The 22,169-nt window shown below is 35.1% G+C and overlaps 11 protein-coding genes across 11 annotated transcripts; 3 read left to right on the forward strand and 8 right to left on the reverse strand.

Annotated features, from left to right (window-relative positions):
* Positions 1-477: 477 nt before the first annotated feature.
* On the forward strand, positions 478-908 carry GIM4 (tubulin-binding prefolding complex subunit GIM4; the record flags this gene model as incomplete). The annotated part of the gene is made up of 2 exons (XM_003959757.1): positions 478-496; positions 592-908. 2 exons carry the CDS (start codon positions 478-480, stop codon positions 906-908), a joined length of 336 nt encoding a protein of 111 aa, XP_003959806.1.
* Positions 909-989: 81 nt separating this feature from the next.
* WBP1 (dolichyl-diphosphooligosaccharide-protein glycotransferase) lies at positions 990-2,294 on the reverse strand (the record flags this gene model as incomplete). Its single annotated transcript, XM_003959758.1, has 1 exon — positions 990-2,294. One exon carries the CDS (start codon positions 2,292-2,294, stop codon positions 990-992), a length of 1,305 nt encoding a protein of 434 aa, XP_003959807.1.
* A 988-nt stretch (positions 2,295-3,282) lies between these two features.
* Positions 3,283-6,804, reverse strand: IRR1 (cohesin subunit IRR1; the record flags this gene model as incomplete). The annotated part of the gene is made up of 1 exon (XM_003959759.1): positions 3,283-6,804. One exon carries the CDS (start codon positions 6,802-6,804, stop codon positions 3,283-3,285), a length of 3,522 nt encoding a protein of 1,173 aa, XP_003959808.1.
* Positions 6,805-7,076: 272 nt separating this feature from the next.
* On the reverse strand, positions 7,077-8,762 carry RSC8 (Rsc8p; the record flags this gene model as incomplete). The annotated part of the gene is made up of 1 exon (XM_003959760.1): positions 7,077-8,762. The coding sequence occupies one exon, from the start codon at positions 8,760-8,762 to the stop codon at positions 7,077-7,079; it is 1,686 nt and encodes a 561-aa protein (XP_003959809.1).
* A 349-nt stretch (positions 8,763-9,111) lies between these two features.
* On the forward strand, positions 9,112-11,604 carry IRC5 (putative ATPase; the record flags this gene model as incomplete). Its single annotated transcript, XM_003959761.1, has 1 exon — positions 9,112-11,604. One exon carries the CDS (start codon positions 9,112-9,114, stop codon positions 11,602-11,604), a length of 2,493 nt encoding a protein of 830 aa, XP_003959810.1.
* Positions 11,605-11,865: 261 nt separating this feature from the next.
* ERG28 (Erg28p) lies at positions 11,866-12,321 on the reverse strand (the record flags this gene model as incomplete). Its single annotated transcript, XM_003959762.1, has 1 exon — positions 11,866-12,321. The coding sequence occupies one exon, from the start codon at positions 12,319-12,321 to the stop codon at positions 11,866-11,868; it is 456 nt and encodes a 151-aa protein (XP_003959811.1).
* A 296-nt stretch (positions 12,322-12,617) lies between these two features.
* MEI4 (Mei4p) lies at positions 12,618-13,862 on the reverse strand (the record flags this gene model as incomplete). Its single annotated transcript, XM_003959763.1, has 2 exons — positions 12,618-13,745; positions 13,818-13,862. The coding sequence occupies 2 exons, from the start codon at positions 13,860-13,862 to the stop codon at positions 12,618-12,620; spliced, it is 1,173 nt and encodes a 390-aa protein (XP_003959812.1).
* Positions 13,863-14,038: 176 nt separating this feature from the next.
* ACA1 (Aca1p) lies at positions 14,039-15,616 on the reverse strand (the record flags this gene model as incomplete). The annotated part of the gene is made up of 1 exon (XM_003959764.1): positions 14,039-15,616. One exon carries the CDS (start codon positions 15,614-15,616, stop codon positions 14,039-14,041), a length of 1,578 nt encoding a protein of 525 aa, XP_003959813.1.
* A 1,477-nt stretch (positions 15,617-17,093) lies between these two features.
* Positions 17,094-17,522, forward strand: SPO73 (Spo73p; the record flags this gene model as incomplete). The annotated part of the gene is made up of 1 exon (XM_003959765.1): positions 17,094-17,522. One exon carries the CDS (start codon positions 17,094-17,096, stop codon positions 17,520-17,522), a length of 429 nt encoding a protein of 142 aa, XP_003959814.1.
* An 84-nt stretch (positions 17,523-17,606) lies between these two features.
* SAP1 (putative AAA family ATPase SAP1) lies at positions 17,607-20,255 on the reverse strand (the record flags this gene model as incomplete). The annotated part of the gene is made up of 1 exon (XM_003959766.1): positions 17,607-20,255. One exon carries the CDS (start codon positions 20,253-20,255, stop codon positions 17,607-17,609), a length of 2,649 nt encoding a protein of 882 aa, XP_003959815.1.
* A 539-nt stretch (positions 20,256-20,794) lies between these two features.
* CAJ1 (Caj1p) lies at positions 20,795-21,889 on the reverse strand (the record flags this gene model as incomplete). Its single annotated transcript, XM_003959767.1, has 1 exon — positions 20,795-21,889. The coding sequence occupies one exon, from the start codon at positions 21,887-21,889 to the stop codon at positions 20,795-20,797; it is 1,095 nt and encodes a 364-aa protein (XP_003959816.1).
* Between the last annotated feature and the right edge of the window lie 280 nt (positions 21,890-22,169).

Genomic DNA, 22,169 nt, shown 5'->3' on the forward strand with positions numbered 1-22,169 from the left:
CTCTAGTCTCAGTACACATATGTAGATAGAAAATATTGTAACACAGATCATTGAAGATAATAAGAAGACACTAGCAATATTAAGTTCCAAATTACCTAACGGATCGTAAATTTTGCAGATTTTGATATAGGATATCGACAGTTTACTACCATCCCTCAAGGTCAACGCCCTTCTGTGCTGATACAATACAGTCTGGCAGATAGTTGGAGGTTTTTTTACTCTTTGCAAGTAATTAACACCTCACGACTGCATTTAAGTACGGCCCATTCAACGTCTACTGCCAAGGTGCATCCTCACGTGCACAATAGACAGAGAAGACTCTGTCTATTCTTGGTTGAAGCAAAGATTTTACCATTGATTATGTCATGTCAGTCACTTTTCAGTATTAATTTTGAAAAGCAAGGCGTGAAAAAAAGAGGTTCTTGAATATGAGAGAGCACATCTAAAATATATCAGAATCGTCGAACAGATCAGAAGATGGATCAAGTTAATAATGGTATGTCATGGAAACACATTGTAAATGATTAACTGGAGACAAATCCAAATACTAACTAAGAGCTCAAAACCCGTTAAGGATTGAGCTTCTAGTAGCTTTTCAAGTAAAATACAATGAATACAAGCAAATACTAGAGGACCTACAGGCAAAGATCATTGAGCTAGGGCATGATAAGGATGAGCATGATATTGTCCTGGATACATTAGAAAAGACAGATCCAGAAAGGAAATGTTACAGAATGGTTGGTGGTGCATTAGTTGAAAGCGACGTTGCCACAACGAAGCCAATTTTAATCAAAAAGAAACAAAGTTTAGAAGAAGCTATTTCAAATATGAGATCAGAATTGGTTAAAATTGCTAATGAATTTGATAAATGGAAAAAAGACAACAAGATACAAGTGATCACTCAATGAAAGTACATTTTTGAATAAGATTAATATGTACATATATATTTACCTATTTATCAGTAGCATATGGGGTTATTTGAATTTTTTCTAATTAGTTTTCTTTTCAACTTTAACCTTCTTTGTTACAATTGGCGTTGAGATGAAGAAAAAAGTAAATAAAATAAAAGATAAGATAACACCGTAGATCGATGTTAAATAAACCCATGCGTTGGTGATAGTGAAAGATCTTGGATATTCATCATTTGCTAAGTGACGAACAGCCTTAACATCTGATTCTTCGACAAAAGATAGTCCTCTTCTCTTATACGAGGTTAAAAATTTGAACATACCATGTTGATTTGGCAATTTGAATTCACCAGTAGTATAGTATTGAGCTGTCTTAGACTTTCTAGATTGTATCAAATTTATACGGTAGTATGGATCAACTTTTTTCAATTCGAATTGAATATCTTGAGTTTGATATGGTTTCCAATTTTCACCATCCCATTCAGATAAGCCGATCTCATAAACAACATCATCATTTATTTTATATTTGACTTCATCGTATGTAACACCATCAACATGTGAGTGTGTGAAGCCAACTGATTTAATTACTGATTTCTCATTGAAAGCCCATTTGATTAATTCAGTGATAAAATCTTGATTTATTTTGAAATTCTTGTTAAGAAAAAAGTCATTGCTACCAATCCAAAGGGAACGTGCGTTGTGAAGAGTTTGGAAACCTGCGACCAAATACCCTTCTGAACCAATTGTCCACGAGGCAGTAGTATCAGATTTACCCTTTGTTAAGGAAGTCTTCGAAGCCTTTAAAATTGGAATAACTTGATCACGATCGGCCAAAAGAGCTGCAGAAGATTTGCCAAATTCGAAAGTAGTCTCCCCATTAACAGTGTAAACGTAATCATTTAATAAATTATTAGATGATGTTTTAGTGTCATCAATTTCTTGTTTTTTGTTAGAATGGAAGTAATCTATCAATTTTTGATCTTTTGGAGATGGATAAATCCCCAATTGATTCAAATATAAACGAACAGAATCTGGTGCAGCATTTGGTGCCGTTACTGAGATAATATTACCACCATCTTCAATAAATTTTAATAATCTCTTTGCAGGAGTATATTTATTCAAATGTTTACCCTTAACAGGTAGGATAATTAAATTATCGTACAATCTGTTTTCGTTTTGGAATAAATCCACAGTAGTATTAGCATTTGACACGTCTAAAGTAGTCAATTCATATGAACGCTCATTTAACAATTGGAAGAAATTAGAATAATCGTCTACAGAACTTATTCTTTCATCGTAGAGCACTAAAGTTCTGTCACCTGACAAACTCTTTGACTTGATACAATTGAATAAAGAAAGAAATAGGATTAGATATAGACTAAGCATCCTTTTTATACGTTTTGATGTTCTTCTATTGGCTCAATTACCCTTCAAAATTTAGGAAAAGAAAATAACAAAAACAACGACAATTAATCAAATCTAGTTGAGTACCAGTAGAATATAAGTATAAATGCCTGTACCAGGATTAAAGGTGTATGACCTCAAGTTTAGGTCCATCATAAAGTCAACGTGTTAATTTTCCACAATGTCTAACACGTCAAAAAGTTCATTTGCTAGAAGATCGTTCCTAACGGAAAGAACATATATTATAGGTGACATGGGCAAAACTTACAAAACATGTAGACGATTACCACCAATAAGTTTGTAATGCTAAATGGAAATGGACCATTCCATAGTAGAGCTATACGCCATGAAGTTATTCGACTGTGTCCCCCTTTTAGAGAGCTCGCAGGCGTCAGGAAGAGAGGCTAGCTTCAATACCAGGGGCTCTTTCACTTGCTCGCCAAGCAGCCTAGAGGCAGGATGCTTGCTGACAGATTACTCATAAAATTATACGTTTATGCACTGCAGGAATCAACATCCTTCCCATGGAAGGCTTTCCCGGATGGCGTTTTACTATTCTTGAAAATGTAACTGTACTCAATTTTAACCGCTGATAACGTGAAACTCACTAGACAACGACTCATAGAGAATATGCTACGCAAGACTTGCTCTAAGCTGGAATTGTCCCCGGAAGAAGTGGATTCATTGAAACAGCATCTCGTGAATGAGAGGAAAGACTACACGAAACGCTCTAAACCAATAAGAACTTCAACCGAATTAGAAGGCAATGAAGAAAATATAGCAAGTAATTATACCAATGATCCAAGCCCAATCGACATGTCTCTTTTGGAAAAGTTTTCAATAACTAACAATAGTACCCCTTCGAGATCATTGAAAAACAACAACTCTTATATATCACCATAAATACTCCATGTTATATCCTTTTTCTTTTATTGCAAGTTACATAGCTATAAAACGTTAATACATTGCACTATATTTCCGAGTCGTTCTCAATAGGTCCTACCTCCATAGAGGAGAAAACCTCACTTGGTGTCTCTTTAACTTCCTGTGATGTTTCTTGAATAGGCTCAAGCCCCTTTGGACCTTGTGTACTGCTTAAGGGTTGCACGTTGCTATCTTGGCTGGAAATCTGTGAACTATCTTCCATTGGCTCGACAGAGTCCTGAGTGGCCTTACTTATTGGTCGCTCTTCGTTAATATCAATGGTATCAATTGGCTCAGGTGACTGTTCCAGTTTATCTTGATGAATTGGTTTCTCTTTTTTCTTATTAGCATCATGGTCTTCGAATATTGTATCGTCCACAATCTTTTCGTAAAGATCGCCCAGTTTGTCCTTATTCAATGACATTCTGTTGACGAAAGCAGCATTTGTAATAATTCCTAACCTTATTAAGCCCTTCAATTTGATTGTATAAAGTAACAGTTGCTTTTCGTTGTCTTCGAAGAAATTATCGTTTGATAAATCGTTCAAATTAACATCTTCTTCCGCAAATTTATCCAAGGTAATTGCATCATTTTTACTTGCAACCAAACTCTCTAAATAGAGGAAAACTTGCAAAAGTACTTCCACAGATTTGTCATGAAGGTAATAAGGAAACTTTTCAGTCATGGAATCCTTCCAGGCTACTCCATTTTCTTGAGGTATTTGCAGCTCAAAATACCTCATAGAGACAGCAATGTCAATAACCGATGTGGACAACAACCATTTCAAATGACATAAATCAATGAATTTGACATTTGATTCTTTGTCACACAATTCAATTAGTAACTTGTTTAACTGATCCAATATAACTGAGACATATTTTAAAGTATTCTCAAAACTTTTTAAGTTATTCTCACTTATTCCGCTATTAGTAGTTGTTGAGAAAATATTCTTCCATTTCTGCAACTGCCATGTAACCAAGATTACCGGTAACTTGAAATTCATTATGTTTATTGATTCTGACTTCATCATCTCAAAATTTCTTGAAATTGTAAATATGAATTTCTTCAAAAAGGCAACCAGCAGCTCTGAGCCAAATTCAATTGAATATTCCTTGCCCAATAATACTAACTTATTGATATAGAATGAATAGGCAGTGTTGTAATACTTTTCAATAGCATCTTCATCATCATTCATGACATTTTCATCCAAAAATTTCTCAAATTGCATCTTCAATAAAGTGATCTGGTTAATCCATAGTTCATCAATATCTTTAAGTTTGAAATTTTTCAAATGGGTAAGAGTTTGGGTTAGAGTCAATACTTTGATGTCCTCAGTATAATTGTTTTCCACATCAATTCCTGTTTCCATGAAAACTTTCGCAAGAATATGATTAATGCTGTATATTTCCTTTTCGTGACCAACCTGAATCCAATCATCGTAACTAAAAAGATTAAAAATTTCTAATATGGGAGACAAAACGTCGCTCGATTGTATTGGTAAATTATTCAATAGCTTACCCAAATATGGTATCACAGACTGACTCACAATTTGGGCCTTGATGGATATTCCTCCATGACATAAACCGTTCAAGACAGTGACATAAAATATAGTATTATTATCATCTGTTGGTAGTAGCAACGATGTATCAAACACCTCTTCATCGAGTTCCATTGTCTGTTCATTTTCCTTTGAAATCTGTGACAACATGTTAAATACATTTGTGAATTCATTATCATCTGTCAATAAGAGTGAAATATTTTCTATTTGTGAACCAAAATATGGATATAAAAACTCTGCAGCCTGGAAAAGAATGTGAATTTTCATTCTAGGGGTGATTTCTTCTTCGTTTTTATCTTGCAAATAGTACAACAACGAATTACTTAAAAAGCGAATGAAAGTTCCAATTTTGATAATTGACGAAGTTTCAATTTTGGACAAATTTTCGTCGACTTCATTATTTCTAATAAAATCATTACATTGTTCATTGACGACCCTCGCCAAGAACTTTGCTGCCGATGACAAAAATCTTGAGTTTTTGCTGTGTGATGTTACTTTAATTTCATCATTGGCAAATATTAAACTAGAGATAACCAAGATTTCGGCATTATCTAAATATCCCAGCGAGGAAATTTCAACTAAAATATTAACAGCATTCAATCGCACTTCTAAGTCAACATCTTTCAGGGAAATTTCTAAAATTCTTTGCTTAAACCTTTCAAAAAATTGTCTAATTGCAGAATTATCCGTTGCTGATTCAGTTTTTGACTTCTTGATAACATCAGGCAAGATTTTGAGTACCTGTAATCTGACAGTAGACGAAGAATCGCTTAATAACCAACCAAAATATTTCAAGAAGGTGACTTTCATAAAATATTCGGGATCATTATCGATCCAGATAGATAAGTGGAGCATTGATTCTGATCTTATCGATTCATCTACATCTTTGAATCTATGAATAAAACAAAGTTTTATTATGTTATCCACGATATTTTCTATCACAGCCCTATTACTTTGAATTTCAAGAATATTATTTTCAAATTGGGCTATTGTTTTCTTATTTGGTCTTTTCTTCTTTTTTTCTAGATTTAATTGCCTGGTGAATTTGGATAAATAATTCTTATCTAGATTAACAATATGTTCAGATAAGAAATCTTGGAATAAGTAGAGTGTCAAGGTGGACACATATCTGAAACATCTAATTTTGGAAACAGAAAAGGATGATAACCAGGTCAACAAATCTAAGATTAATGGACTCATAGTAATTTCTGAGTTCACTTCATCCTCATTATCGCTATTTTCTTTGACATTATTACCCGTTTCAACATAAAGTAACTGTAAATCATCGGCAATCTCTAGCAATTTTGACATAAATTCGACAAAATTTTGGTACAGTGGCCTATAGCTTGCGGTCTTTTTGTTCGTTTTACTGATCAATAGATGAAATTCATGAAGTTTCTGTCTTTGAAATAACAATTGAATCTCACCTATTGTCTCATTCGAGGAGTCATTACTATGAACGTCATGCTTTTCTACTTTTGCCACAGCACCGCAACAATTTAGTAACAAATTAATGAATTCTGCAAGAAACTGATCTCTATCTTCTTGGTAGGTGTCCAGCCAATCTCTAAGCAACTCGTCAATGGAAACATCCTCCGATACAGATAAGGCATTGAATAATTCAATAGGTTCGAAGTCTTTAATAATTTCTAAATACTTCTCTTGATCCTTCTTGCTGCCAGATACATGGGCTCTACCACTAGTATTGTTTGACATGGCCGATTTCTTACCAGTCTTTGCAGGACTTTTCCTCTTGCGACCTCCTTTCCTCTGAGAAGTGCCCTTTCTTTTTCTTGACACTGAGGGGTCAACATAGTCATCATCATCAGCGTCATTATCCTCTTCACTGGACGAGTCAGAATCAAATATATCGTCTTCGTAAGTTACTGCCAATGTAGCTCTTTGGTCTTCCTTGATGTGCTCAGTCACCGAATCATCACTTCTTGTTCCATTATCCTGTTCTTCCTTTGATTTTGAGCCTGCCCTAGTTGAACGACGAAGTCCAGACATACTTTCGATGATAATTAATATTTAACGTGGATGGAGATCTTGAAGCAGTACCTTCAGGTGTGTTGGACAATGAACACTGCACAATTGAAAACGCGTCTCTTCTCTTGAGAATATCTGATAAAACTTTCTTGACGCGTTTGTTCTTTCTCGGATAATAAATAATGCCGAATTATTACAATCAAGTACAATTAATGAATAATTACTATATTCACTGTTCAGTCATCTTTATACAACATTACATAATATTTATAGTACTCTTATCCTTTTTTATATTACAATGACCAGTGTTTATATACTTGTGGTTCTTTAACTGATATAGCATCCATTGCTAGATCGGTTTTTATTTGTTTCAATTCAGTATTACCATCTTCTTCGTTCATACTATCCTTTTCAACCAATTTGATGCCTGAATCCACTTGTTCTGATGCCAATATGATTTTCTTCGAGATATTCAAGCCTGATAATTCATTATTTATTTCAGTGATTTGTTTATTCATTGAAATTCTGTCGGTTAACAACTTTTCAGACTCGGTAACATACTTTATCTTTTCTATCTCTAAAGATTCCTCCAATTTGTTTAATTTCTCAAGTTTGGAATCTAGTTTTTCAATGGTTAATTTTACTAATTCTTGTGCTATACTTTGAGTTTGTAGGATATATTTAGCTGCAGATGATTTAGCAGATTCCGGGATTGAATCCTTTAAAACGCATTCATGGGAACCATTTAATAATGCTTGTATAGTCATTTCAACAGCTTTCACAGGTGAAATTGAAGTTTTCAAAGAATCAATCCCACTTTCTTTCTTAACAATCGACTTATCTTCACTTTTAACAATGTCATTGATATATTTATCTTCAATTGGTAAAGTTAAGAATTTCTCTACACAATCTTCGAGAGATTTATTCGTTCCGACATGTTCTACAATTTTTTCCCATTGATCTTCATACATTTCAATACCTTCTAGAAGTAATAATAATTCTTGATCTGACCATTGTTTCTTATTGGATAAATTACTATTTTCTAATCTAATGAAGTCAGAAGCTTGGAAATTAGCACCAAAATGTCCCTCTTGGAAACATTTGGAACAGACATTGGCGTCTCTGGCACGTAAATTATGATAACGAACGTACATTGTATCGTTACCACATGTGTGACATACAAAAGTCTTTTGGATTTGTCTTGAATTCTTTTTATTCTGTGACTGTAATGCGTTGAAATCATTGGTCGAGTCATATAAACTTTTCCTTAGAGATAAATTGATTGGAAACACTTTAGATTCTGATTTCACGCCTGGCTCCAATTGTGTTGTATCTTGTTCAGTAGAATCTACTCTAATGGAATCATTAGGTATGAACGGTTTCAAACCTTGTGGAGTATCTAATATAACTTGGAAATGACCGGTAAAACTTGGACCAATTAAAGACGGCTTTGATCTTGGGTCAATTTGATAATTAATCAATCCCCATTTTTCAAGGAACGAATGTATCTTAACGATGGATGCAATATCCATAGCAATGTTTCTTCTTGCTGCTGTTATTGTTAAATATTCGTATGGTGATAACCTATAGGTATTAATCATAAAATTTCTTGTATCTTTATAAGATTTTGGAGATTTGAAACGTGAAGAGTCATCAAAGAAATCAGGCAAAGATCTTCTCTCAATTTCATGAACTTCTGATATATCGAACCAGGACGTAAATGATGGTATAATGACAGGATGAGTCTGTTTAGCAAGAAAACGTAACGCTTTATCTTCCAATTTCTGTGCTTCTTCTTCATAATTAACAACTTTTGGAGCTGCACTGCCACCGATGCCAGCAGTTCCTGCAGTAACAGATACAGGTTGTTCACTTTGTTCCATAGATGGTTCCACAGATGGCGTCCCAGCTTCAGCAGGAGTAGTAGCAGCAGTAGAATCTACCTGCTCTCCCATATCAGAACCTAACTGTCCATTCATATCAGTACTCATTACCTGTTATGTCTCTTGGTCAATTGGTATGTAACAAACCTTGTCTTCAGATTGTTGTTTTTTTGGAATTATTTTTTCCGCTTTTTTCCAAAAATTCAAAAAAAAAATAATTTGTATTCGTGGAAAATGATAAAGCAATTTCCATCTGTTTCAGGAAATTACTACCAAAAATGGATAGTATACCGCTTTGGGACTCATTTAGGCGTTGTATTTCCGTTCTAGGAAGGTCGAATCAAATTTGGCGATGCGAAATCAATTGGATATATAAATATGTATTAATGAATGGTACCGTTTAAAGTAGTTTTAAAAGATACAGAGGCAGGTCAGAGAGAAGAGGATGACTACTGCAGAACGGGTAACGAGATTGTCACGGAGCAGAAGTAAAGGAGCAATCAATTATAAAGAAAGAAATGAAACTGATTTTTCTCCTGATATAGGTTTATCTGATGAAGATGAATCTGTAATTAATGATGAAGTGGCCCCCATTTGGCTACAAGATGATATTAGGAGTGATTCTGACGTCGATTTAGAGTCGGAGGAGGACGAACTCGATGGAAATTTGAAAAATTATAGGAATTTGATCCGAGAAAAGAATGAACAGGATTCTGATAGCGGCGATAGTGATCTAGATGAAGAAGATAGTAACACAGTTTCTTTGAAATTGAAACAATTGGATGAGTTTGTTAAACAGAGTCAAGTTTATTCAAGTATCATTGCTGACACTTTATTGAAAAGAAGCTCTGAATTGGCAAATGAGAGCACTGACACCACCACTTTGGAAGATGCTCAGCCCAAGAAAAAGCAAAAGACAAACAAAAAGAAGAAATCTATAATGGATTTTTTCAAAAAAGATGATGGTACCTCTAAAACTGAAAAAAATACCAGTTCTACTCCGTCGCAACAGACAATTGCGAAGGAGCAACCTTCTTTATTGAAAAATTGTATTCTAAAACCTTATCAATTGGAAGGGCTTGATTGGCTGATCACGTTGTATGAGAATGGGTTGAATGGGATTCTTGCAGATGATATGGGTCTGGGAAAGACCATTCAAAGTATCGCATTATTGGCGTTCATCTACGAGATGGATACAAAGGGACCTTTCCTAATTGCCGCTCCCCTTAGTACTGTGGATAACTGGATGAACGAATTTGCAAGATTTGCTCCAGATATCCCAGTCTTGAAGTATTACCATCAGAGTGGGGCTAAAGAACGTGCAAAATTGCTTAGAAAATTTTTCAAACAAACTAACGGTGCTGGTGTGGTTATCACCTCTTATGAAATTATTATGAGAGATGCAGATTATATTATCTCGAAGCATTGGAACTTCTTAATTGTAGATGAAGGTCATCGTTTGAAAAATGTGAATAGCAAATTAATTCGTGAATTAAAACGTATAAACACATCAAATAGACTATTGCTGACGGGAACACCATTACAAAACAATTTAGCAGAGCTTTGGTCACTGTTAAATTTCATTATGCCTGATATCTTCTCTGATTTCGAAATTTTTAATAAATGGTTTGATTTCAAAGATCTCGAATTGCAGAGTAGTTCAAAGAAATTAACAAAAGTGATTAATGATGAATTGGAAAAAAATTTAATCACTAATTTACACACAATTTTAAAACCTTTTCTTTTACGAAGATTGAAAAAGATAGTGCTGGCAGATATTCTACCACCGAAGAGAGAATACATTGTAAATTGTCCCATGACAAAAATTCAGCAAAAGTTTTACAAAAATGCCTTATCAAGTAAATTGAAAATGACGGTGTTCAAAGAAATGATTAAACAATTTTTCACATTAAACACTGGACAAATAGGTCGCGTTTCAAACAAATCAATTAGAGAATTTATAGACTATAAATTAAAAGAAAAAAGCGATGAACAAGTTCCTGAAGCTAGCGAAGTACTGAAAAATATGGATGTTTTATACAACCAACATCTTCATGCAGAAATTACAAATATACGACTGCAAAATATGATGATGCAATTACGTCAAATCGTCGATTCAACTTATCTATTTTATTTCCCCTTTTTAGAGCCCGATGATCTGACGCTAGAAATGTTATTAAATACCTCTGGGAAATTACAGACCTTACAAAAACTTGTCGTGCCGTTAGTTGACAAAGGACACAAAGTTTTAATTTTCTCGCAATTTGTAGATATGTTAGACCTACTAGAAGACTGGTGTGAATTAAATTCAATAAATTCTTTCAGGATCGATGGCTCTGTCGATAACCCTACTAGAAAGGAAAGAATTGAACAATTCAATGAAAAAGGAGATAATCACAACATTTTCTTATTATCAACGAGGGCTGCAGGTCTAGGTATCAATCTAACAGCAGGCGATACAGTTGTGTTATTTGACAGTGACTGGAATCCTCAAGTGGACTTGCAAGCCATGGATCGTTGTCACAGAATTGGGCAAGACAAGCCTGTCATTGTGTATCGTTTATGTTGTGATAACACCATTGAACACGTTATTTTAACCAGAGCTGCAAACAAGAGGAGACTAGAAAGACTGGTGATCCAAATGGGGCGGTTCAACTCTTTGAAAAAGTTAGCCCTCAACGAAGGTTCTTTCTTGAAGCAAAATACAGGAATAATGGCTAAAACTACGAACAAACAACTGGTGGAAGAATTGTCACAGTTATTAGCTATTGGACAGTCCAGCATCGGTTTTACGAAACCTGTAAATGATGTAGAAAATGTACTAACGAATGAAGAGGTTAAAGAGCTCACTGACAGGTCACTAAAAGCATACAAACCAGATAGAAATATTGATTTACCCCACGTAAAGTTGTTTGAAACAACCTCAGGACTGAACTAAATCTAAGCTACCTTATTAAACTAATGTGCCGCCCAAATATTTTGTTTCGAAAAGAAATTTAAGTGCAACTAAATAGCAGGAAAGTTAGATTTTGCATAGTTTATTCAGTACAATATGATGGGAGGATCTCGAATCAAACAAATATCACGCGTACTGAGAACAACTCATTAATGATTTAGTAAAAATTTCAGGGCTATAGGAATTGATATATTATTTACAAAATACATAATGTATTTATATCATACTATTCAGGAACCTGATTCAAAAGAAGTTGAAAGGAGTACCCGTGTAAAATTCCTTTTGATTATACATCCAAATTAAAGATGTACTAGCAACAATCAGAGGGCCCATAAATCCCTTATCAAATCTACACGTTCTGTAAATCACTAATTCAGAACCGAAATGAGTTAAAGCAATTATATAGGAAATAAAAGTCAATTCATAAATGTGTGTTTCAGTCAAGTAGAATGCACCATAAAGTCTAATCATACAGGATACAAAAGTCCAGGTCCCAAAAGTTCTAGCACTTAGTGCTGTTGTTTCTTTTGGCTGCCTAGAATACACTTGACGAGTTAATTCCAAACCGGAAATATAGGTTTGGAAAGAGTTGAAGATCGACACAATTGATATGAAGAGCAGCCATTTAGGTAAATAACCATTTGGCATGGATTGGAGCTTTGCCTGAACACAACTTATAAAATCTTGACTCGATATCATCTTTGCTAGTTTAACTTGGTATTAATTCTGGACCAATTGAATCGAAGAAATGTTATCCTGACATAACATACAAGACCGTTAAAGCTTTTTCAGTTATATTTATACTCCAAACATAGAAGATTTTGGGGGCGGTACGAATCCATTTATTTTTCATTGATTATTATTGTATCGGTCCGACATCGCTTGCTCGAGGACTTTCTCTCGTTTAATAGAAAAAATATGACGCGATTTAAAGCGACGAAGTCTCAATAAATGTCAGTTAAGAGCCACCTTACCGGAAGGAAAACTTCATCAATTTATTGAAGTTCAAATGCCCACCGAGGCCATTTTAGTAGTCTAAACTGAGCAACTAAATTCATGTCTCCTATCACTAAAAGAGCCGCCTGGATATAAATTCTCGCCGTAATTATTTTCTTAGTATTCAATAAACTTGAAGATATAAATTTTTCGAAGAGAGACCAATTTATCTTATTCAGAACTTGCAATAAGCACTGTAGCGCGTGCCTAGTGTTTCTTTTTTCGGGAATATGCTCCAGAGTTGAACTTTTTGACTTGAATTGGTTGATGTATTTCTGCGGCATTGAAGTAGATCTGTTTAAGAAAATTTCGACGTAAGCTTTTGATCTCTGGTCCTTCAAATTATTACATTTTACCTGTTCTTTATCCATAGCATGTGAGAAATGCAACAGACTCTCAATTAGGAAGCAAATATTTTCCACAATATGCAGGAGCTCCTTTACCTCATTTAAATCTTCAGCTCCTTGACACATTTTCAATTTCAAATTCAAAAAATTGGGAAAGAATTGGAAATGAAGTGTGAAATAAACCTTCCAATTGATGTCAAATAAAGTTTTCTTGTTTTTAACGAAAGGTCCCAATTGTTCCATCTTGTCTTGGATGTATTTTTCGTCTAAACTTTTCTTGAGAAAGCTCATTATGAGTGTGTCAAACAACAAACGGTTCACATACTTGGCATCGTCTACACTATGTACCTGAAAGCAACAAAATGAAAGAAATAAGTTTTGAGAGGCCTCAAGGTATTTGTAGCAGGATTCAAAATCAATTGTCAGACACACTTTCAAGTTTGATGTAGATAATAAGAAAAGTAGTAAGTCATATTTCGGCAGAACGTACCTAGTTACATTCTGTTTATTGAGGCCACTACTGAAATTCCTGAGACATTTGATTCTATCCACAGCAATAGAATCTAGCTTTTTTCTTTCTTTATGTATCAAACTTACATTAAACTCATGAACGAGATTTAGCCGCCTAGCTATATCACGAGTTACATTGAAAAGTGGCGCCAATGGTTTTCTAATACATTCCTCGAAGTCAACGAGCTTGCACTTGATTGACTTGCAAGCATATAGATCAACAGTTCTTTGCCATAGGAGAGGATTGCGGTGTTTAATCACTGACAGACACTTAACTTAAACGTTCTTGTTAGTACTTATTCTCTTTGAGAGGAGGGGTAAATGATACTTGCAATCTCATACTATAATCCAATCTTCTTCTTCCATACCACGGCTCTTACAGTGCATGTAGAAGAAACAGTAGTTCTCTTAATTCAAAGTTTTTCTAACGGTAAGTAAAATCCGTTTAAGTAAGAAAAGGAAATATTTGGAATATATATACTAAAAATATAAAAGTTCTATAAATAGTCTATTCGATTGTAAACAGAGTACGATAAACAAGTAGCACTAAGTAAACGGTCTTTTCAACTTCCATAGTGAATATTTTGATTAGTATTATCAATGTCATTTGTATTATCATTACCATTTGTATTATCATTGTCAGTTGTATTAGTATTGTCATTAGTGTTGTCAGCTGAATCATCCATTTTCAATACCAGACCGTATTGGTTCACTTCTTTTACACCAAACTCTATTTTTACCATATCTTCAATTATATTAAATAGTTTGAAATCCTTCTCATGCAATTTTAGACCTGTAATGTCATCGTTATTAAGGTTTTTGTCATTAAAGTGGACCATTAATTTTTTCTTAAATTTAACCAGTAAATTTTCATAATTGAATAATTTAGATTTCAAATGCATATTTTCATTGTTAAGCTTAACGAAACTTTTCTGAAGTGCCAATTCTGCAAATTTCTTACGCTTTCTGCTCTTAGAAGCTGCAATTCTATTTCTTTCTAATAGTCTACTTTTTTTCATTTCATCAGTGAGGATACTCTCCCTTCGAGAGTTCCTATTATTGTAACGAGCGGGCAATTGATCATAATAATTATGAAGGTCTGTGATGCTATTATGCGCACTGGTATTGTAGGCAGGATCATTAAATGTTGCACGGTACGGATATTGCATCATATTTGGAGTGTGTGCTTGTTCTGTTTTGATTGCCTGAGGTAAAGGAGGAGGTTGTGGCTGGAGCTGAACTTGTGTTTGCAATGTTTGTTGAGAAGGTATATTAGTAGATACAGGAACTATTTCAACATTCATCCCTTGCATAGCCATATAGTTGTTATTATTAGCCATGGTATTTACTATGCTATTCCTCTTGTCGTTATAGCGTGAGGTATTGTCATAGCTACTATTCAAAAACATATTCTCTTGTTGCTGCTGTTGCTGTTGCTGTTGTTGCTGCTGCTGTTGTTGTTGTTGTTCGTCATGGAAAATATGATGGGGATGGTGGTATGCTTGAGGTAGTGGGGGTGGTTGAGTATTGTACAAATTTTCTACTGTTTCAATATCATCATTTAACTGACCAATCTGGCCATTTGATATAGAAATGCGTCTTCTTAATACATGCATATTTTCATTATTATAGGCAGCCGTTGGTGTACTCTCTATACTTCTGAAAGAAGAAGATGGTAAAGTCGAAATTGGAATATGAGTAGTGTCGATGACTGAAGTTGTTAAAAAGGAGAAAGGAGCGACTAAATTTTGTTGGTTTGTGAAACTGTCATCATCGTTTGGATCAATAGAGGCCTGTTTTATCATCGCTGTATCCATACCTGTCATACTATTATTATTGCTACTACTGTTCATATTATTTGTGTTGAAATCGAAATTACTTGGAAAGAAAAAAGTGGAAGAATCGTTTGCGGAAGTTGCAGCAGTATTTGGATATGAGACTTGATTCTGGCCATCTGAATAGTTATCCCCTGGACTATAATGCTGTCTTATTGAATGAGAACGAATTCTTGAGTTGAACGTAGAAGACGAATTTGTATGGGAACTTTCAGCAATATTTGGATCTGTACCAGGAGACATACTGTTCCCAGCTATATCCTGCCTATAATGAGACCCTGTGGTTTGGTTCTCGCTATAACTCATGATAAGGTGGTGCCGAGTTGTAAGTGTTTGTATAGTTCGACAACGATGCTGAATAGAGAAGCTACTGGTTGTTAATTTTTTTTTTTTTTCTTTATATAGTATAAAATGTCGAGGAAATATCAACTTAAGTTACATAAGCTTACAGAAACAAACGAAGGGACCGGTTGTTCGAGAAAATTCAAAATGAATAATCCATGATAACAAAAATGCTATGCCAAAAAACGTAGTAGATTGATATGAGACATACAACAATCAACATAATTGAATTTGTACATAGTCATATAGCCAAACAAGAGAGATCGCTTCAATAAAATCTCTCAGTATGCTCACACAATCTGCACTAAAATGCAACACATATAAAGAACACATTAGGCTTTTTCCGTGAAGAGAAACGAGACAAACTGCGTGCGGCAGGCAAGTTCGAGAAAACATGAAGCTCTTCCGTGCTGCTTGCTACTGCTACGACCATTTCTTGGGTCTTGACACAATTATTATATCTTTTCATTTCCTCAGTCGTTTTCTGAGCATCGCGAGCCCGAGAAACACGTACATCCAATTTTTAGCAAGACGACGGGTATAAAAAGGGAACCGAGGAAATTACGCAAGAGACACGAAATTCGCGAAGGAATTTGGCATTCAGAGTGGATTTGAATGTTGCGGTCGGCGCGCCTGTCTTGTGCAATAATGTGCACGGTGCTGGAGTTTTCTACTGAGATTTCTCTCAAAAAATCAGTTTTGCATGCACTACATTCCACGGATTGTGCGGAAATGGATACGTGCATTAACCGTTCTTCAAGTGTTTGGTCCATTTGATAGCCTGGTGCTTGCTTTGTGTTTCATTGTCACGACACAGAAGCGGTATTGGTGCGCAAGCTGCCGTCAGCAACCCTACTTCAGCGAGGATGAGCTCTCTGCCTGTTGCTCTGTATAAAAGGAAACGTACTGCTGAAGGACTTGAAAAGCTTTATATGGAAACTTGTCAAAGCTTACAGGAAAAAGGGAAAGATTGGCAGATCAATCCCTGCTGTATATAACTGAGTTATCGTTGCTATGTGAAGAAACACGTGTGGGCCATTTTCATAGGGCAAACAACTAAAATATATATTATTCGTAAAATATCCTGTCTGATTGCCGTGTGCTACATACTTTGAGGCACCACAATTCCTCCTATTTCCATTGAATCTACGACCTTTCCTGTCTCGCAGTTTGATTGCTATTTCGGGAATTTCCATACAGGCCTCTGTATTTCGCAAGGCTTTATTAGTTTTCCAATTGGGTCACGCTATTTTACTACCCGCTATGCACAAAAACACACATTGGATAGTTATGTCGTGCTATCAATACTGACACAAATTCTTGATGAAGTACTAAATTTTAACCTAAAAATAAATCACTCAGTAACAAAGTATCCTCCTCTTACTCGATAAACTATGGAAAATAAAAAAATAACTATTCGTTCGCCCATTTTACTTTCTAAATGGAACTAAATTTTTTACACAATTTTAATTTTAGTATTTTAGGTGATAAGAATTTAATAATCGAAAATCAAAGAGGTCTCATCTTGTTGGGCTACCCATTTTTCTCTCCAAGCTTATTGCTACCAATTTTAGATCCCCCTGAATTTCAACTAGTATTCTTAAAAGATAATCTATCCAATATTGCCAAGATTACTTGTCTCAATAAAATCTCGAATAAAACTTCAAACTGTTTAGATCAATTGTTTCCTCTAGACAGTGAATGCGTCAAGGAAAAACAAAAATGGTACGTGCTAATGGCTTGTGACGACATAGACGATCAAGGTTGGTGTTACAGTTGGACTTTCAATAATAGAAGATGGAAATCTAAAAATGGTATCGTCAGAAGAAGGATTTGGATAAAACTACCCGAATTGAATCCCTTAAAATAATTTAATACACTATCTATATTTTGTCTTTATACATATATTCATGCAACACACTCTCTCCTTTTTGTACAGTTAAAATGTCACTACTCAATTGCCCGATGAACCAAATTTAGATGCCCATTCCTCATATTCTTCAAGCCCTTCCTTAGAGACAGATGGTCTAATGTATTCCAAACTATTCTTGAAATCATATAAACCAATGGGACGAATATTGTCTCTTTCCGTGAGTAACAATTGATCTCCAAGCTCTCTCAATGGCCCCATTGCAGCATCCTTGGCTAATGAAGTTATATCACTACCTGAATAACCGTCGGTCAACACCAGCAATTCTTCAAAATCTTGGTCACTTAACGTGTGCTTTTGTCTCGATAGTAGTTTTCTAAATTGTGCTAATCTAGTTTCGGCTTCTGGTAAAGGAATGTATTGTCTTCTAACAAATCTTCTTCTAGCAGCTTCATCAATCGACCATGGCAAGTTAGTAGCAGCCAGAACTAACACTCTGTTGTCGGCGTCGCTGTCATGTTGCTCTTTTCCTGCTGCTGCATTAGATAATGCTGACCATTGAACAAGAAACTCATTCTTGATTCTTCTGCTACTTTCATTCTCACTATCACTGTTTCTATTACCTAAAATAGAATCAATCTCATCAACAAAAATAATTGAAGGCGAAAGCTTTCTTGCAACGCCAAATAATGCCCTTACTAATTTTTCGCTTTCACCCAAATATTTTGAGGTTAAACTAGATGCGCTAATTGAAAAGAATGTAGATTTCGATTCGTATGCAACAGCCCGCGCAAGCATTGTTTTACCTGTACCAGGTGGACCAAACAAAAGCATACCCGTCACAGGCTCTCTTAAACCTTTGAATAAATCGGGTCTCAAAAATGGGTAGACAACGGCTTCCTTTAAGGAATTCTTAGCGGTATTTAATCCTGCAATATCGTCCCAATGTACGTCATCTCCTCGTACTACAATCTCCTGAAAAATTTGTTTTGCTGCCATCTTGTCAATTCCAGGAATCGAACCAATGATTTTATTCTCAAGTTCATCTTTTCTTGATTTTTCGTCCTTTTCTGGAACTAACACATCTTTGTTTGTATCCAAGTTCTCTTCAGACTTCGAAGTTTTTGAAATCTTTTCTGAACTAGAATTTACAGAGGTGACTGTTACATGACCATTTTCTGGACATTGTTTTGTAAACTTGCCATTTTTGGCGTTGGGAGAAGATGCAACTTTCTTCGTGGAACTTATTTCCCTTTTCGCCTGTGGCCTGGTCGCAGTTTTGTTGGTGGAAGATACCTTTGTTGCTCTTGATTTAATGACAACTTCAGGGTATGAATTTGACCTGGGCTTATCACTATGTGGCGGTTTCATGGATCTTGGAGAATCGGATTTTTGATTTAAATTCGAGTACACTAATCTAGCAGCCTGCTTCGCTGTTATCTTAGGCTTACTATTATTTGCAGCTTTAACATTATTAGTTCGCACCGAAGCCTTGTTTATTGTTGGTATTGAGGATGTGGAATTAGATGCCTTTGGCTTCCTCTTTTCCGTAGCTGTTAACAATGAAGGTGTTGATTTTGTCTGTTTCAACTTGCATGTATCCTCTTTTACCACTGGTTTTGATATAAGAGAATTGATAGAGTTATTTTTTTTGTAATTATTGCTAGTTAAAGCTTTAGTAGATTCTTTTTTTATCACATCATGAGAGGGAACAGGAGGTGGAGGTGCTTGTGGTGGCTCTTCTTCGATAGAAAATGGATTTTTCTCATAACTGCTCAAGGAAAAGCTAGCGACATTATCGATCAACATATCCTCTAATTTGGTATCTGCATCACTCGATGTCTTTTCTTCATAACTGTCACTGTTTTCATCACCATCAAAATAATACCCTGAGACGTCAAAATCAAAAGGATTTTCGTCCTCATCTACTAAACTACATTCATCCTCATTGATGTATTCTTCATTGAATTTTGCGAACTCATTATCGTTTTCTGAATTATTTCGTGTATCCATTAATAAAGGTTCACTATTATGATCTTCTATGCTACGTTCTGCTTTGATTGAACTATCTAAAGATTTTTTTCTTAATGGTTTTGAGGTCGTAAAATTGATTTTTGTGTGATTACCGCCTTTACGGTCAATATTATCAACATTATTACCTTTTTTGTTACTTGTTATGTTATGCTTGTTACTATCATTGTGATTATTAGTGACGGTGTGAGGACTTCTATAAGAATATGAACTTTGTGAATTTTTATTTCTCAATGACGTTTTGGAAAACCCATGCTGTATATGATGCGGTTTTCTAACAAATGAAGTTGTAGGAGTATATGAGTTGTCGTTAACATGATTTCTCCTTTCCGGTACGGGAGGTGGAGTAGGTTTTTTTATATGTGATTTTAATGCCTGCTGGACGGTGTCTAAATTATGAACCGCTTTTGTATAAAGTTCACGAACACCACTTTGTAGACTTAATTCATCTTTAGTATATGTAGCAACATTAGGATAAGAATGCTCTATCAGAGTCAAACGGAATAATGCATCAGTGGTTAATGCCTTCCAGCCTTGTAAAGCACGAACAAAATTTCCTTGATCCTGTAATTTCTTATAAAATATTGATTCATTAGCCACTCGACTGTATAGCTCTGTCAAATCAGTCAGGGGCTGTTGTGGTTTCTTACGTAACTTTGAAAACTTGGTCAATATGCTATAATTATTGTTCGTTGTATCCATCACTTCATCTAGAAATCAATATATTTTTGTGCTTGTAAATAGTAAGAACGTCTGTAATCGTTTCTGATTATTTCTCTCCTTGGTTCGCAACCTTAGTTTGAGCAAATATGGTTCGAGTAGCGATAACACTGAGGGATCAGATAGAAGAGTTATATGCAACTCCTTCAGAACATGTGTCTAAATTAAACTCAATATGTCTCGAGAGGCTCCAAGAAAATTTATTTATATTTTGTTCAAACTTCGGATTGGGAAAACTGGATCAGCAATATGATTTCTTAAAAAGGAAACTGCCGCCAATTATAGTAATGGTATGATTATACAGCTTCCTAAAAAGGAAATAGTATAAAGTATATATTTGGATGTATTTCAAAATCGGTGAAAAGTTACATACAAATGAGTATTCTTTGGCCAAATAGAATCAATACGAGTATAGAGATTCCTAGCTTTCTGCATGCAGTTACAGAGGAAAAGATATTAATATTATTATCAGAAAGTTAAGAGAACAATGCTATGATCAGGAAAAGAGGAAAAAAAAGAATTCAATGGGTCTTCTTACGTTTTTCCTGTTCACCAAGAATTAGTTCTTCAAATACCCTGGCCTCTTCAGCTTCTTCTGGAGACCTCTTGGCTTTTGAGAATTTGTCTGCGAAATATAGCATGGCCTTTGCCTTGGCAATTCTTTGTTTTGAGGAAGCGTTTTTATCATTTAAAATCTTGTTACAAACATCCTTCAACTTTCTTTCTAATTCAAATTTCGACATGGCCCACATTACACCTAGGGCTTTACCAGCCATCATGGACTCAAATTTTGCTCTTTCAAAATCATCTAATTCTTCCGGATTGACTTTATTCATTTGTTCCATCGCCTTTTGTGCTTCTAACCCAGTAGAAATTAGATTGTAGGCAGATTTAACGCTTCTCGCATTATCACGAGTACCGGTGAACAGTTTTGAAAAACCGTACGTTTTCTTTGATATGATAAAATTGTTGGCCTTTGTCCTATAAACTTTGGCAATTAAATATAACAATTCTAAACCAAAACTTTCTAATTTTAGATCTTCAATCTCTTCATCCAATTTCCTATTAAAGTCATCCAAATGTTTCTCTTTAACGGCAAGCAAAAAATTATCAATCTTAATTTTTAATTTTTCAGTCAATTCATCGACTTGTTTCATCATATCTTCTCTTCTCTTTTTTTCCATTTCCATCAATTTTTCACGTTGTTCTTTGTTCATCTTAGTTTTTGTGGAAACTGCATCCTCTTTACCTTCTTTAGTTTCATCCATCATATCTGTTGCCTCATTGAATTCTTTGAATAATGAAAATTCACCTATCCAATCCTTAAATCCGTCACCACCAAAAATAGCAGTGAAATATTCACCAGCATCTTCAAAACCATGCTGTGGTACAGCGTTATCTTTACCAAATTCATCGTAACGTTTTCTCAAGTCGTCATCGCTGAGGACCTGATATGCTTCACCCACTGATTGAAACTTTGATTGAGCATCAGGATCATCGGGATGTTTATCTGGATGTGTTTCCATGGCCTTCTTACGATAAGCCTTCTTAATCTCAGTGCTAGTTGCAGAGGGCTGAATGCCCAATATGTCATAATACTCTGTATCCTTGACCATGTTTGTGTTACTGATCAGTTGAAATTTCGAATATGAAGATTGATTGTTTGGCTTTTAAAAGCCTTCTTCTAAGATTTTCTTTTATTATTTTTTTTTTTTTTTTTTTTTTTAATTTGGCGATTGCCAGATGAGCCAGAGACAATGGCAATTATATTAGAGAGAGAATTGTAGCGATGGCTATAGTTGAAGTCATGCAGTGTTCAATGGATGGCTCTAGTGAGATATTAGTGGAGGTGTACTTGTTAATACCAGGAGTAGTTCGGTTCGGTGGGGTGGGGGG

This window comes from Kazachstania africana, chromosome 12 (assembly GCF_000304475.1).
Source record: "Kazachstania africana CBS 2517 chromosome 12, complete genome".
Classification (NCBI taxonomy): Eukaryota; Fungi; Ascomycota; class Saccharomycetes; order Saccharomycetales; family Saccharomycetaceae; genus Kazachstania; species Kazachstania africana.